Source organism: Alosa alosa, chromosome 15 (assembly GCF_017589495.1).
Source record: "Alosa alosa isolate M-15738 ecotype Scorff River chromosome 15, AALO_Geno_1.1, whole genome shotgun sequence".
NCBI lineage: Eukaryota > Metazoa > Chordata > Actinopteri > Clupeiformes > Clupeidae > Alosa > Alosa alosa.
This window is the reverse complement of record NC_063203.1, coordinates 16,870,185-16,883,847: the sequence shown is the minus strand read 5'-3', so window position 1 is coordinate 16,883,847 and position 13,663 is coordinate 16,870,185. Positions and strand designations below refer to the sequence as shown.

At 39.6% G+C, this 13,663-nt stretch overlaps 1 protein-coding gene across 1 annotated transcript; it reads left to right on the top strand.

Moving 5' to 3' along the window:
* The first annotated feature begins 6,941 nt into the window (after window positions 1-6,941).
* aldoca (aldolase C, fructose-bisphosphate, a) lies at window positions 6,942-13,066 on the top strand. Its single transcript, XM_048264587.1, has 9 exons — window positions 6,942-7,056; window positions 8,029-8,159; window positions 8,580-8,791; window positions 8,927-8,981; window positions 11,139-11,299; window positions 11,501-11,584; window positions 11,683-11,857; window positions 12,037-12,236; window positions 12,371-13,066. Exons 2-9 carry the CDS (start codon window positions 8,048-8,050, stop codon window positions 12,464-12,466), a joined length of 1,095 nt encoding a protein of 364 aa, XP_048120544.1. The 5' UTR covers window positions 6,942-7,056; window positions 8,029-8,047; the 3' UTR covers window positions 12,467-13,066.
* The last annotated feature ends 597 nt before the right edge of the window (window positions 13,067-13,663 follow it).

Genomic DNA, 13,663 nt, shown 5'->3' with positions numbered 1-13,663 from the left:
AAAAGGGCTACGGTTTCAGATTTTTCCACTCTGGGACCAGGTTTCAAAAAAGTGCGGTTTCGGGCAGTGCATTTACAGGATTCGTTTGGACGCTCGGCCAAGACGAAGCAAAACCTCTGCGTTTAACCCATAAAGCGTCTCCGTGTGGACGGGCCCTTAGTCCCTTGCTTTGTATTCTCCAACTTTATGGGGTGTCATAGGAGAATATTACATGCTGTTTTATTGCCAATAATTGTGAGCTACGTGTCCTTTTTCTCAAAATAAATTTAAATAATAATAATAAAGGTTGGATTTTTCCTCATTGTTTTCATTGTGAGATTACAATGAAACATCATCATTATTTTTTTATACCTGTTTTTAGTCAACTTTAGCAGAGGTGCCAATAATTCTGGAGGGCACTGTAGATATGAAAATACTGACTGAAAAACATAACCTTCTTGGTGGAGGTAATACATTAAATCATAAATGGGGCAATTAAATATTGAGTGATAGATTGGTTGATTGACTGATTTCATTTCAGCATGTTAAATTGGATTTTATTGTACTTATGTAAAATCCCTTTTTTCAATTAATTTGCACAATGCAAGGGTGTATTTGTATCCATACCAGAATATACCTGACTTCAGGTGTTGGAAATCTTTGTCAGAAGCAAAGTGCAGCCGTGTCCCCCATCACAGGCAGACTCCCTCCCTCTCTCTCCTATGATAAAGCTCCTCTCGTCAATCACCCCTAAACAAATGTTCATTGAGTGAGTGGTTTATAGCATCTTATCGAGTGATTCATGTTATTTGTTAGTGACATGTGAACCGGTGGTGCTCTGTTTACAAACAGAGGCTGTTTGTATATATTTGGAGTTAGGGGCATGCTCAGTCCTGTTTGTTCTTTCAAATGTTTTATTGTTGGGTGCTCTTGTCCAAGGTTAGTAGTTTCATATGAGAAAAAAGAGAAATCTTTCCAACCAAGGCACTATGTAAGATAAAAATGTATTTTTGGACGTGTCCAAAAAGGACCTAAAAATGCCCACGTGTAGCAGCTCGGGCCTTCTTGAAGAAGGCTGTTTGTAATTTGGCATGGGAGCCAGCATTATTTGACACACCATTGTCCCTTCTTCACCCAGGTGATTCACCCCCTTCAAATTGCCCTTCAGCCACCTCTGACATACAGTTCATCTTATATCAATAAAATGGACTCTTCCAGGAGAGGTGACTGTTCAACCCCTTTCAGCACTCATACTTGGTGTCTTCCAGGGTCAAGAGGCCCCACTCTGTGCCCTGCTCACAGGAAATGTTAAATTTCTCTCTGTGGAGCTCCATCATCTCCTGTTAGAGACAGGAGAGAATCAGAGCAGTGACTCAGACCTTTGACACCCCCCCCCCCCTCTCTCTCTGTCAGGTCCCACATGACTAAAAAGGATCAGCGAAGAGCACATCTGATTAGGGCAAAGGCAAAGGCAGAGCAAGAAAAAGAGACACCAGTCACAAGGTAGCTCTCAAAAACTTCCTGAAACCCTCTGAATACACAGGGTAAGACATGCATACATGCACCCTCCTGACTATACAACATCATACAGCATGCACATTTTATGGCATCAAGCACATTCTATAGGCAGAAACCTCAGGAACAGATCTGATGTTTTCTTTGGCAAAAAGCTTTGAACCATACCAAGATTGGGTGTATTTTTTTAGTGCAAGTATCTCACTTTCATTTAGTAAAACAATGCTTTGTTTGCTATGATGTATCTAGGTCGCATGTGTCAATAGCAGTGACTTATGATCAGTGGCATTGCATGCATTTAGATTTACTTTGAATGCAGTGGCCTTGTTGCAGAGTGTGTTACCTTTTTTAGTGTGATACATTTTTCTGCTTTTTGCCAAGGACAGTGAAGAGTGACAGGAATCAAGTATGGACCAGGAAATCACGCGGGCCACACTCATACTCAGATGTGGCACGGACACTGTAGCCCCTGACACCACAGCTCAACCTGAGAATGTGTTTTCTCTTGTATCATTTATGATTGTCTCGTCAGTGTCTTTTTTGGTCAGTCATGTTTTTTAGGGAAGAGTTTCAGCGACTGCAGGGACCATGGTATTCTTTTCAACACTATTTGTGAGGTCATGAAAAGGTGAACAGTGCTCAACGAGAGTTTGGAGGTCCTGCTCATTGTGCACTTTCAGTGTTATATTGTATGTCACTTTGGATTAAAAACTTTGCTAAGTACCCAAACCTTAAATTAAACGTATGCTGTCATATCTGATGTTTATATATTTATTAGTGGACTTGATCAAGCATGCCCACTATTGTTCTTCTTAAGTTTACTTATTATTCTTTTTTACTCACTTTTTGGAGTCGCTACTGCTCCTAGGGCTTTTGAGATATCGACATGGCTCCAACTCTAAAAATTCTGGCCCGAACCAGTGTAGGTTGCTTGTATAAATGGTGTGACTGTCCCTGTATAAATGGTTTTCCTCGTTGGATTTTTTTGCAATTGAAATTAATGGTGGAATGCTCACCCATTATGACATTACAGCTCTAACTGCCAGACTCTTGATAGCCATCTGGCAACTGCATAATAATTATGAAGCTGGGCTGGGCTGTCTGTCTGTGAAGGTGTGTGCATGTAAATTTTGACCCGTATTTCTGATTTTCAAAAATGAGGTACCGTTGGGCCGTTGGAATCCTTGAATGAAGCCGAATTCAGGGCAGCCATGGCCCACTGGTTAGCACTCTAGACTTGTAACCGGAGGGTTGCCGGTTCAAGCTCCGACCAGTGGGCCACGGCTGAAGTGCCCTTGAGCAAGGCACCTAACCCCTCACTGCTCCCCAAGCGCCACCGTTGTAGCAGGCAGCTCACTGCGCCGGTATTAGTGTGTGCTTCACCTCACTGTGTGTTCACTGTGTGCTGTTTGTGTTTCACTAATTCACCGATTGGGTTAAATGCAGAGACCAAATTTCCCTCACGGGATCAAAAAAGTATATATACTTATACTTATATACTTAATTCAATGCCCTTGCAAACACACAATTAAAAAAGAGATTTCTATTCTCTATTTTAAAGCAACACCAAAGAACTTTCCCTCTGTCGCACGCACGCTATTTGTTTATCCAGCACCGGCTTTGCAAAAAACGATGTCCACAGACAAGGTAGAATATTTTGCATGACTTATAAAAAAGTAACGATGTATTTATGACATCAGATGCAAGTCAAATTTGTAGTTTCTTATGTCTCATTCCATCGAACTACAGATCCGCTTACCGATCTGGCAAACTTACATAGTGCGGTTATAGCCGATAGAGGGTCGCTGGTTTAATGCAGAATTGCTGTTCACCCTGTTACGAAGTTGATGAACCACTGAAACGATTTTGGAAACATTATTTTAAGGTACAAAAACTCTTTGGTGTTGCTTTAAACCAGAATTTTTGTATAGCCAGCACTAGTTACACGGGTCATGTTTTAAAGCCAATCCACAATATGTAAACAGGCATGTACCCTAGCACTGTAGATTAAAAGATTTGTTTGCAACCTGGAAACCACCATTAAAATGATGTTACAGCAACCACCATAGCAACCAACATTTTACCCTAGCAACCACCATAGCAACCGTGTTATTTAGCATAGCAACCACCATATGTACCCTAGCAACACCCTAGCAACCATATTAATTTCCCTAGCAACAACTTAAACTCATATTTAGTTGCAAAAAGGACACAGACAACATATCAGATGTTGAAAATGACAAATTTGACTATTTCATGGAAAATATATGCTCATTTTAAATTTGATACCAGCAACATGTTTAAAAAAAGTTGGGACGGGGGTTACAAAATGCTGGAAAAGTTGTGTAATGATAAAGAAAACAAAAAGGGGAATGTTTCACTACTAATTTAGTGTAATTGGCAACTGGCAGATGTAGGGGTATTCATCACTCTGTAAATCTGTGTGCAGAAATGATGAATCAATGTAATGCTTCTTAACATGAAATTGTGAAGTATTTAGGGAGTTCATCATTTATAGGACATAATATAATTAAAACATTCAGAGAAATCTTTGCAAACAAGGGAAAGAGCTGAACAACAAATTGGATGGCTGTGGTCTTTTGGACTTCAGATGACACTGCATCAACACATGACCTGTTTCCAGACCTGTCATTGTATGGGCTCGGGAAAACCTCTGATAACCATTGTCTTGATAATCAATTCAAATATTGCAGCCAAAATTGTAACAGCCTAAACAGCCAAAATTGTATTGAGACATGATACAGAAAATACCATCGTCTTATCTGGGCCTGAGCTTGTTTAAAAAGACTGAGGTAACGTTGAAAAAAGGTCCTGTGGTTAGACCAATCAAAATTTGCCATTCTTTTTTGGAAATCATGGACTCATCTGGGCTAAAGAGGAAAGGGCTTATCCAAGTATCCAACCTATCCAACTTGTTTTGGTGCTCAGTTCGAAATCCAACATCTATGATGGTGTGGAGGAGCATTAGTGCCTACAGCATGGGCATCTTGCACATTTGGCAAAGCACAATCAATTCTAAATGAAGTATGTATACAGATTTTGAGCAACATATACTGCCATACATGCAATGTCTTTTTCAGGGAAGACCTTGAATATTTCAGGAAAACAATGGCAAAATTAATTCTGCACATATTTAAATAGTATTTCTCTAGGCAAATTAGTTGCACAATGGAATGAAAAACATGACTAAGAATATATTGAGCAACTGAAATCCTATATCGCGGAGTAATGGGACAACATTTCATTCTCAAAACTCTAGCAAATGGTCTCCTCAGTTCCTAAACATTTACATAATTTTGTTAAATGAAGAGGTGAAGCAGCACAGTGGTAAACATGCTCCAGTCCCAACTTTTTTGAAACATGTTGCTGGCATCAAATTCAAAATGAACATATATTTTCCATGAAATAGTCCAAATTTTCATTTGATATGTTGTCTATGTCCTTTTGCTACTAAATATGGCTTTGCGAGACTTGTATATTATTCTGTTTTTATTTGTATTTATTTTATTTTATTTCATTTTCCACAACGTCCCAACTTTTTCTGTTTTGGGGTTGTACATTTACAGCTACTACTGCCATGATTCATTTGTGATGAAAATGAGGAGGAATCAGAGTTTGTAAAATAATTATTTTTATTAACAAGGCCTTAAAGGAAAACAATAATCCACTCTCATATTTGCTAAAATGTAAGTGGTTATAAATTTGATGGTGCCTTGTAGAGCTATTATAGATTTCTCACGAAAGCCATGAAAAACAGCTCTCTTCTATTTCTTTAATATGTAGACCTGTGGAGATACTGACTTTTTAACAAACTGTTCAGGTCATGAGTTCATAAACTGTACATTTTATCAGATGTCTATTTGTACTGTATTTTAATACAGCACATTATCTGCCTGATATGCTTCTTCCAATATTGGCTTTGTGTGATATATGTGCACAGTGTACCACACCTGAACATCTATCCAACTTTCAGACCTCGATGTGACCTATTTGTGAGAACAAAGACAAACCCTAAAGGGAGCAACCTTAATAGAACTGAAAATTGAAGACCAGATAAAGCAGCATTATTAAGTGTTTTTAATTAGGTAACAGGAAAAAACCACAGCCCCCTGTGGAAGGTGGCTAAATATAATCAGAATCTCCTCTATGATTCTTTCACATCACTTTGTATCTGATAAATGATAAGTGACAGACTTATATTTCATTCTCTCACGCTGTTTTGCCAACTTCTTCTGAGAGTTCCACTGAGTTCCCTTTCTCTCTTACTTTTAATATTAGCTCTTGTGTGTTTTTTTCATTCATTGTTACACCTGGATGTCACCAAGGCCTCATAAAAATATGTATTCACCAACAGTGATATGTTGCCATATCATCACATTCTCAATTACACTGAGTTGTCATTAGGGTGTATTGTATGTCACTGCTTAAACCTACCTGTTAGCATAAAACTCATGCACTGTATCAGCGTAGGTCAACAAATCACATCTGAGAAGTAAGGAACAGGAACATGGATTTTTTTATGGATCTCTGTGTGCGTCTTTTCTGGGTCATTATCCATTATACATCCATTTTTCCATATTGTTTAATTATTTAAATCATTCTGGTCCCTCATTTTGCGTCCTTGAAAACTGGATCACAAAGTTATTTCCATATCTCTGTCACCTCCGGTACAAACCAGGAAATCTTATTCCTGCTCTCCTTAATCACATTTTAACTAGAGACCACGTCATATGGAAATGAGCCTCTACCGCTCTGAGACTTTCTCTTTAGAGGGAGTGCAAGTGGGAGAGAGGTCTAATCAACAGGGATTTTGGTGCTATGCCTGAAGCATTGTCAACCAATTAAATTATTTATAGGAACTTAAAATGTTTGGGGTTTGTGATTAAAAGAGAAAAGGTAGACTCCGGCGAAAACTATTTGTAGCTGTTCCTTGAAAAATGCGTCCAATTTAATATAAACTAATCAGATGCCTCGATCTCTTTCTACTGAATGTATGCCACCGCTTAACACCACTTGACAACTAGGAATTCTTAAGGAAAGTAACCACAAGTGTTTATAGTCTGTGAGCAGCAGACAAGTTATTCTCGTTGGTGAAAGGGTTTTAAAACCAACTGGTTTTAAACCAGACATTCACTATTTAACACTGGTTACAGAGGTTTCTAACACAAAAGCATTATCTCTCACACACACACACACACACACACACACACACATTATTATGCACACACACACACACACACACACAAAGAGAGTTGTCACACTAGAGAGAGAGGGAGACCTGAACTCTGTATAACAGGTAATGTCATGCTTGTCACATCAGCACATGTGTAGAAACGTTTTGTGAGCTATGAATTACATTGCCCATCATAGCACGACTCACCTTCTCCTGTGAGGAATTTAATGAGGTTGTGACGTTAGGCCCCGCCCAAAAGGACAGGGGCTTTAGAGTTGTCATTTCAGATTGGAGCATCATTACCCTGAGATCAAGTCAACTCATTTCAATTGGAGAGGACAAAACCAACCATTTCTCTTGGCTGTCTGGTAAGCCTTTACTTGCGCTATGAGAACATTTATTGAATATTCTTGATTTTCTGTTTTATTTATTTTTCTATTTTGCATTTGGGTATGTTTCTGCTCTTTATATTTGGATGCTGATGCTAATAATGACTAGGTTACTGTGTGGATATGTGAGACCTAATGTGCCACAGGTGGTACAGTCTTGCACATATAATGTGCAACATTTTTCGGAATGGCGAATGTAAATATGTGCAAAGACATTCAGTTTTTCATGACTTGTTCCACGTAAGACTTCATTATTCTTTATTGATGTGATACATATTGAGTTGAGTGTTTATAGTTGCATATTCCAAAAGAATCTGTAGGTATATAGAATTTACTTTGCTTTACTTCAGTATTTTGTCAGTGGATTAGTCACCCCTCAGACTATCATCTCTTTTATTTTGTCTGCGGTTAATTAAGCTATAATTGGTTTGGTAAAATGAAATATAATATAATAAAAATATAATATAATAATAATAATAAAAAAATCTTTAAACTGGTGTAAAGAAGGCAATGTTTAGGCAATATTTTTTCACAATGGACAGTGATGTCATTGGGTCTTTTGTATGGGTTTTTAAATAATAGATATGGGTTTAGGGGGTCCAACCAGATCCATTGTGACCACTCAATGCATACTTTCAACGCTAAGCAGGCAATACCCTTCTGAGCTGGTCAGCATGGGCCAGTTTGCTTTTCTGTCAATATGAACAATATTGTTTTTTATATATTTTTGTCAAGATAACATTAACCACACCATCACACCATTTTGTGTATTCATGGTGTCTGTGTCTTCATGGTGCCTGTGAATTTAGTTGGCAGCTGAAGTCTGTTTCAAACTACCCTAAAAAATTGTTCCAGAATTTGCTTTAGTGCTAATTAGGTCAGACAGATTGACCTACTCCTCTAGTCATTCCCTAATTGAACCAATTCATAAATCTATTTCCTGCTCTTTAGATTAGTAAAGACCATCAAAATGGCACACCAGTTTCCCACCCTTTCAACGGAGCAGAAGAAAGAGCTGCATGAGATTGCCCTGCGCATCGTGTCCCCTGGGAAAGGAATTTTGGCTGCAGATGAGTCTGTGGGTCAGTATTTCCACTTCTATTTGGGCATCCGTGGCCCACTCCGTTAGGGAATTTGGGTGGGGAGGAGTGATTGAACACTGCTTTCCCACATCTACATCCACGAATGAGGCGCCCTCGAGCAAGGCAACACCTAACTGCTCCCTGGGCGTGGGGTCAAGGGCTGCCCACTGCTCCAAGTGTGTGTGTGTGTGTGTGTGTGTGTGTGTGTGTACACAAATTTCCTACAGGACAAATAAAGTAACTTATTTTGACAGGTGTGCATTTTGGATGAATATGGACATGGATATATTTGTGGACTGAAATAATTTTGAGCCATATGATCACCATGATACATCTATATATTGTAATATTAAAAATATTTATGGCATGTGGCACCATTGCGTTGACATAAACATCTTCTCTGGTGATGTTTTAACACAGGGAGCATGGGGAAACGTCTCAACCAGATCGGTGTTGAGAACACCGAGGAGAACCGACGTCAGTACCGCCAGGTTCTCTTCAGCGCTGATGATCGCATCGACAGCTGCATTGGCGGTGTCATCTTCTTCCATGAGACACTGTACCAGACCTCTGATGATGGCACACCCTTTGTCAAGATGATCAAGGACAAGGCCATCACTGTAGGAATTAAGGTGCATATAGCCTAGACAATCTGCTCATGATGCATCTTGACAGTATATTCAGACATTTCAGGAGAGAGGATGGCATTTTTTTTTCTTCATAAATGAGATGCAGTCATCTCAAGAATAACTAAGGTTTCTCTACAGGTTGACAAGGGTGTCGTGCCTTTGGCCGGAACAAATGGGGAGACGACATCACAAGGTAGACAATAGACCTCTGAAAATCGCCTACATAAAGGAACCAAAGCTGCCATCTTTGCCCATATAAGGAGATCCGGGTGTTAATTGAAACTAACTACCTATGGCAGCAATTGCAAGTTAGCTCTATCAAAAATCTAAGTTCGCTGTCTTAACATAGCCTACCGAAGATCACAGTAGGCCTACCCACTCGAAGGCAGATGATAAAAGTGTGTTGAGCAAAACGTCTGCATTTCAGACTTCTTCGTCCCCGCGAGACTTTAACAGGTGCGATAATTCAAAATCCCCATGTTATTCTCCCATAGGAAAGATCTCAAAGATGGCAGCTTTTTTGTAGGCAATCTTCAGAGTTCTATTTAGAGTGAAAGATGTTAACAAGAGGAAACACAAAAATGTTGCCCTAAGAAAACCACATGCAGAGACAACACAATTAAGGAAGATTTTAGAGAAAAACAGCAGAAAGACAAAACAGACTGATAGACAGGACAACAATTTTGGTCAAAAAAGAGATTGATTTCAAAATGGCAGACAATAAAATTTTACCAAATCTGTAAGGCTAATTGGCGAAGATTAGCCAGGCCCTGCCCACCTAGATCTTCACCGTTCATAACAGTTTCCCTCAGACAAGAAAAATGTCAGGCCAATCAGTGACGAGAGACAAAAACTAAACTTATTGTGTAGGCCTACACAGAAAGCAGCAACACTTGCATTTACAGCAAAGGTGGACACAAACATAGTTTCCTTCCTGTTCATGCTGTTTATTGTCAGTTTGTAAAGTTTAGGCGAAGTAGGAAGTAATGTTAGGAATCTCTGATTAATGTGATGGGTAAGGATGTGGACCAATGATTTCAGAGTTCGTGCCCATCGCGATGCAAGTGTTTCCCAATCGAGAGCAGTGGTGGACATTACTTGAGTACATTTACTCTAGTTTATTTACTGTAGCGTAGGCCTACTTAAGTCGCTTTTTTATGTATTTGTACTTGACTTGAGTATTTCAATTTTGTTTTGTTTTGTTTTATTTTGTTTTGTTTTACTTTTACTCAAGTACATTTCTAGGCCAAATATCTTACTTTTTACTCGACTACATTTTGTGACAGCTGAAGTAGGCTACAGCTGAAGTTCCATTTGGAAAAAAAGACTGTCCAAATATAAGTATACTCTTTTTGATCCCGTGAGGGAAATTTGGTCTCTGCATTTATCACAATCCATGAATTAGTGAAACACACACAGCGAGGTGAAGCACACACTAATACCGGCACAGTGAGCTGCCTGCATCAACAGCGGCGCTCGGGGAGCAGTGAGGGGTTAGGTGCTTTGCTCAAGGGCACTTCAGCCGTGCCTACTGGTCGGGGTTCGAACCGGCAACCCTCCGGTTACAGGTCCGAAGTGCTAACCAGTAGTCCACGGCTGCCACAAATACACAAATACATGTGTACTCACATGTGTATTTTCTATAATGGCGTTGCCTAACCTATGTTATTGTTATATCCACTATTTAGGCCTACTGTACCTTGTTGACCCCTTGACCATACCTTGCCTCATGATGCCATCAAGCAAATGATGATAGACAATCTGACACTATCAAACACAAAAGGGAACATCTTGATTTGGTCCGGAAGTGTAAAGCATTCAACAAAGCAAAACGTGGTTACTTTGAAGTAGGCCTATCTAAGATATCACATTAGTTTGTTTCTAGTTATTTTTACAAACAACAATTCTTAGTAGATTTTGTCCTTGAATGAAGGAGAAAGGCTCAAGGACTGCCTATGTCTGTGCCGAATCATTTCAACAATAGTAAATGCAACTGTTAGTCATAATACATTTCAGGACTTTTACTTTCGATACTTAAGTAGGCTACATTTGAAGGCAAGTAGGCTACTTTTGTACTTTCACTCAAGTGGAAATGTAAAAGGACTTCTACTTTTACTGGAGTAACATTTGAACATGTGTATCTCTACTTTCACTCAAGTAGGCCTACAGGATTTGTGTACTTCGTCCACCACTGAGATTTGAGAGTCAGTCAGATTCTGTTCACTTTGTGAATTTTTTTTAGGCTAGGAGAAGATCCCCAAAACGAACCATTCATATGTATGTTTCTCAAAGATGACAATGGACCACTTTGCATTTGTAGCCTAGCACTAACGGGTCCTTGTTTCAATAGGACTTGATGGCCTATCAGAGCGTTGTGCTCAGTACAAAAAGGATGGGGCTGACTTTGCTAAGTGGCGTTGTGTGTTGAAGATCAGCGATAGCACCCCCTCTAACCTGGCCATCAAAGAGAATGCTAATGTTCTTGCCCGCTACGCTAGCATTTGTCAGCAGGTAAGAACTGTCCAACAAAATGCACAAACCAATTGTAGGCTAATTGGCTTAAGATTCATCATTATCATAGTCGTAGTAGGCCTACATATCCATATGAATGTATGCTGCCACCTTGTGGTAATGTAGCCTATGGCAATTTGTCACTGTTTCTCAATTGCCAGTGCTTCATTGAACTGATTGTTTTCCCCATTTGTGTTCCAGCATGGTATTGTGCCAATTGTTGAGCCTGAAATCTTGCCCGATGGAGATCATGACCTTAAATGTTCTCAGTTTGTCACAGAAAAGGTTGGGAACTGTCGTATATGTCAAACCCAATACCTGTGTTTGCTCTGTAGTCTGCACACATTCTGGTGATGTGCACTGAAACCTTTGCACTTTTCCAGGTGCTGACAGCAGTATACAAAGCAATGTTTGAGCACCATGTGTATCTGGAAGGTACACTGCTGAAGCCCAACATGGTAACTCCTGGCCATAGCTGCCTCACCAAATTCAGCCCTGAAGAGGTTGCCATGGCCACAGTGACAGCCCTGCGTCGTACTGTTCCCCCTGCCGTCACAGGTTTCAATTATTTGTTCATGAATCTTGATTATAAGCTATGTCAAAGGTCAATCGTTTCATTCATAGGCACCACTTTAGACAAATGTAAGTCATAAATGCTCATATACATTTTTCCCACACACCTCTTCAATACATATATATATAACCTTGAACAAGGTTGTGGTATCCGCACATTGCAGGGATTACTTTTCTGTCCGGTGGACAGAGTGAGGAAGAGGCCTCTGTCAACCTGAATGCCATCAATAACTGTCCTCTAGTGAAGCCCTGGGCCCTCACCTTCTCTTTCGGCCGAGCCCTACAAGCATCTGCCCTGAAGACCTGGCGCGGCCTGAAGGACAACGAGAGCGCAGCCACAGAGGAGTTCATCAAGAGAGCAGAGGTATGCTCTTCTCCCTCAGCTCTGGATTGGGAAGCTCTGCTTCACTATACAACAACTCACTGCTTTTCTGTTTTCTTGAATTCCTCTCTACCACCCTCAACTGCTCCTTCTTTTTTTTCTGTCTGTCTGTCCAGGTCAACAGCCTGGCCTCCCAGGGGAAATACACCGGTGGTGAAGATGGCAGTGGAGGAGCTGCTCAATCAAACTACATTTCTCATCATGCATACTGACCAAGCCTGCCAGTGACACACTTACAATCCAAATAGTTGGCCAATAGACAACCTCACTGCCGTGATCGTGACCATGTTCTTGCAGCACAGGCTCATATGCCCCCCCATATCTTTAGAAGAAATATTATTGACAATATTATTGGTGTTGTGTTGAGTGGACTTGAATCTGTTAGCACTTACTGATCACTTCTACACATATTTTCCTATAGGCCTAAGTAGTATTCAGACATGCAAAAAGAGACACGGAAGTTTCCATGGCCGACAAACAAATGAGCAGGTGTCTGAAACCAGGAACAGTGAAATGATAATGGAGAGTTGCATTAAACAGGTGTGAAATTAATTAATATTATTGGACATTGTAAGGGTAGCCTACAAATCATCACTCTCAGCACAGCAGTAGTACAACTAAAGAAACCAGTGGTGAGCTGTTTTAGGTTTATGCTATCTTTCATAGTGCCATAACCTCAGTATACTAATGGCTTCAGGTCCTGGTTTGATGGGTAGCCTAGGCTATGTTTGGCACAGGCCTCAATGGAACTATAGATTTATTGTGACTGCCAATTTTTGGTTGTTGTTTGTTAATTAATTACACATTATTGTGAAAATGTTCAACTAATAAAATTGTAGAATCTAAGGGTTGGTGGATTATTTTAGAGATTACATTTACAACATACATTTACAACAAGTAATAGCATATACTTAATATATAGTAGGCCTACATATTATATATATATATATATATATATATATATATATATATATATATATATATATATATATAGACACACACACACACATACATATATATAGAAAGAGAGAGAGAGAGTTTTATGTAATTAAGCTGTAGAAAAGATAACACAAATGAACAGCAGTGATGTTAGCCCAGCACAACAGGGGCAGAGTGAATCATGATACGCATGCATCTCCCGCGCAAATTGTAGGTCTATTGTTGTCGACGCGCGAGCTCACCTTGCAACACACACTAAACTGCGCATAAGGACGGGTGTACTGAGGTTGGAATAAGTTAGGTTACAAATAATTACTGTTTGAAATAAGGTAGCATGCCTAGTAGTGTAACCATATCATTATCTTTCTGTATTTCTAATTATTTGCATTAAAATTACATATCGTGCAAATACGCATTTAAAACCCACGTAGTTATATATTAGACTACATTAAACACTTCCTAGGCTATAG

Bases quoted from the DNA above. Each gene is read 5' to 3' on its own strand.
- aldoca (XM_048264587.1), top strand. From the start codon at position 8,048: ATGGCACACCAGTTTCCCACCCTTTCAACGGAGCAGAAGAAAGAGCTG. The intron at 8,160-8,579 runs GTCAGTATTTCC...GTTTTAACACAG, and splicing joins GGCTGCAGATGAGTCTGTGG to GGAGCATGGGGAAACGTCTC. The intron at 8,792-8,926 runs GTGCATATAGCC...GTTTCTCTACAG, and splicing joins CCATCACTGTAGGAATTAAG to GTTGACAAGGGTGTCGTGCC.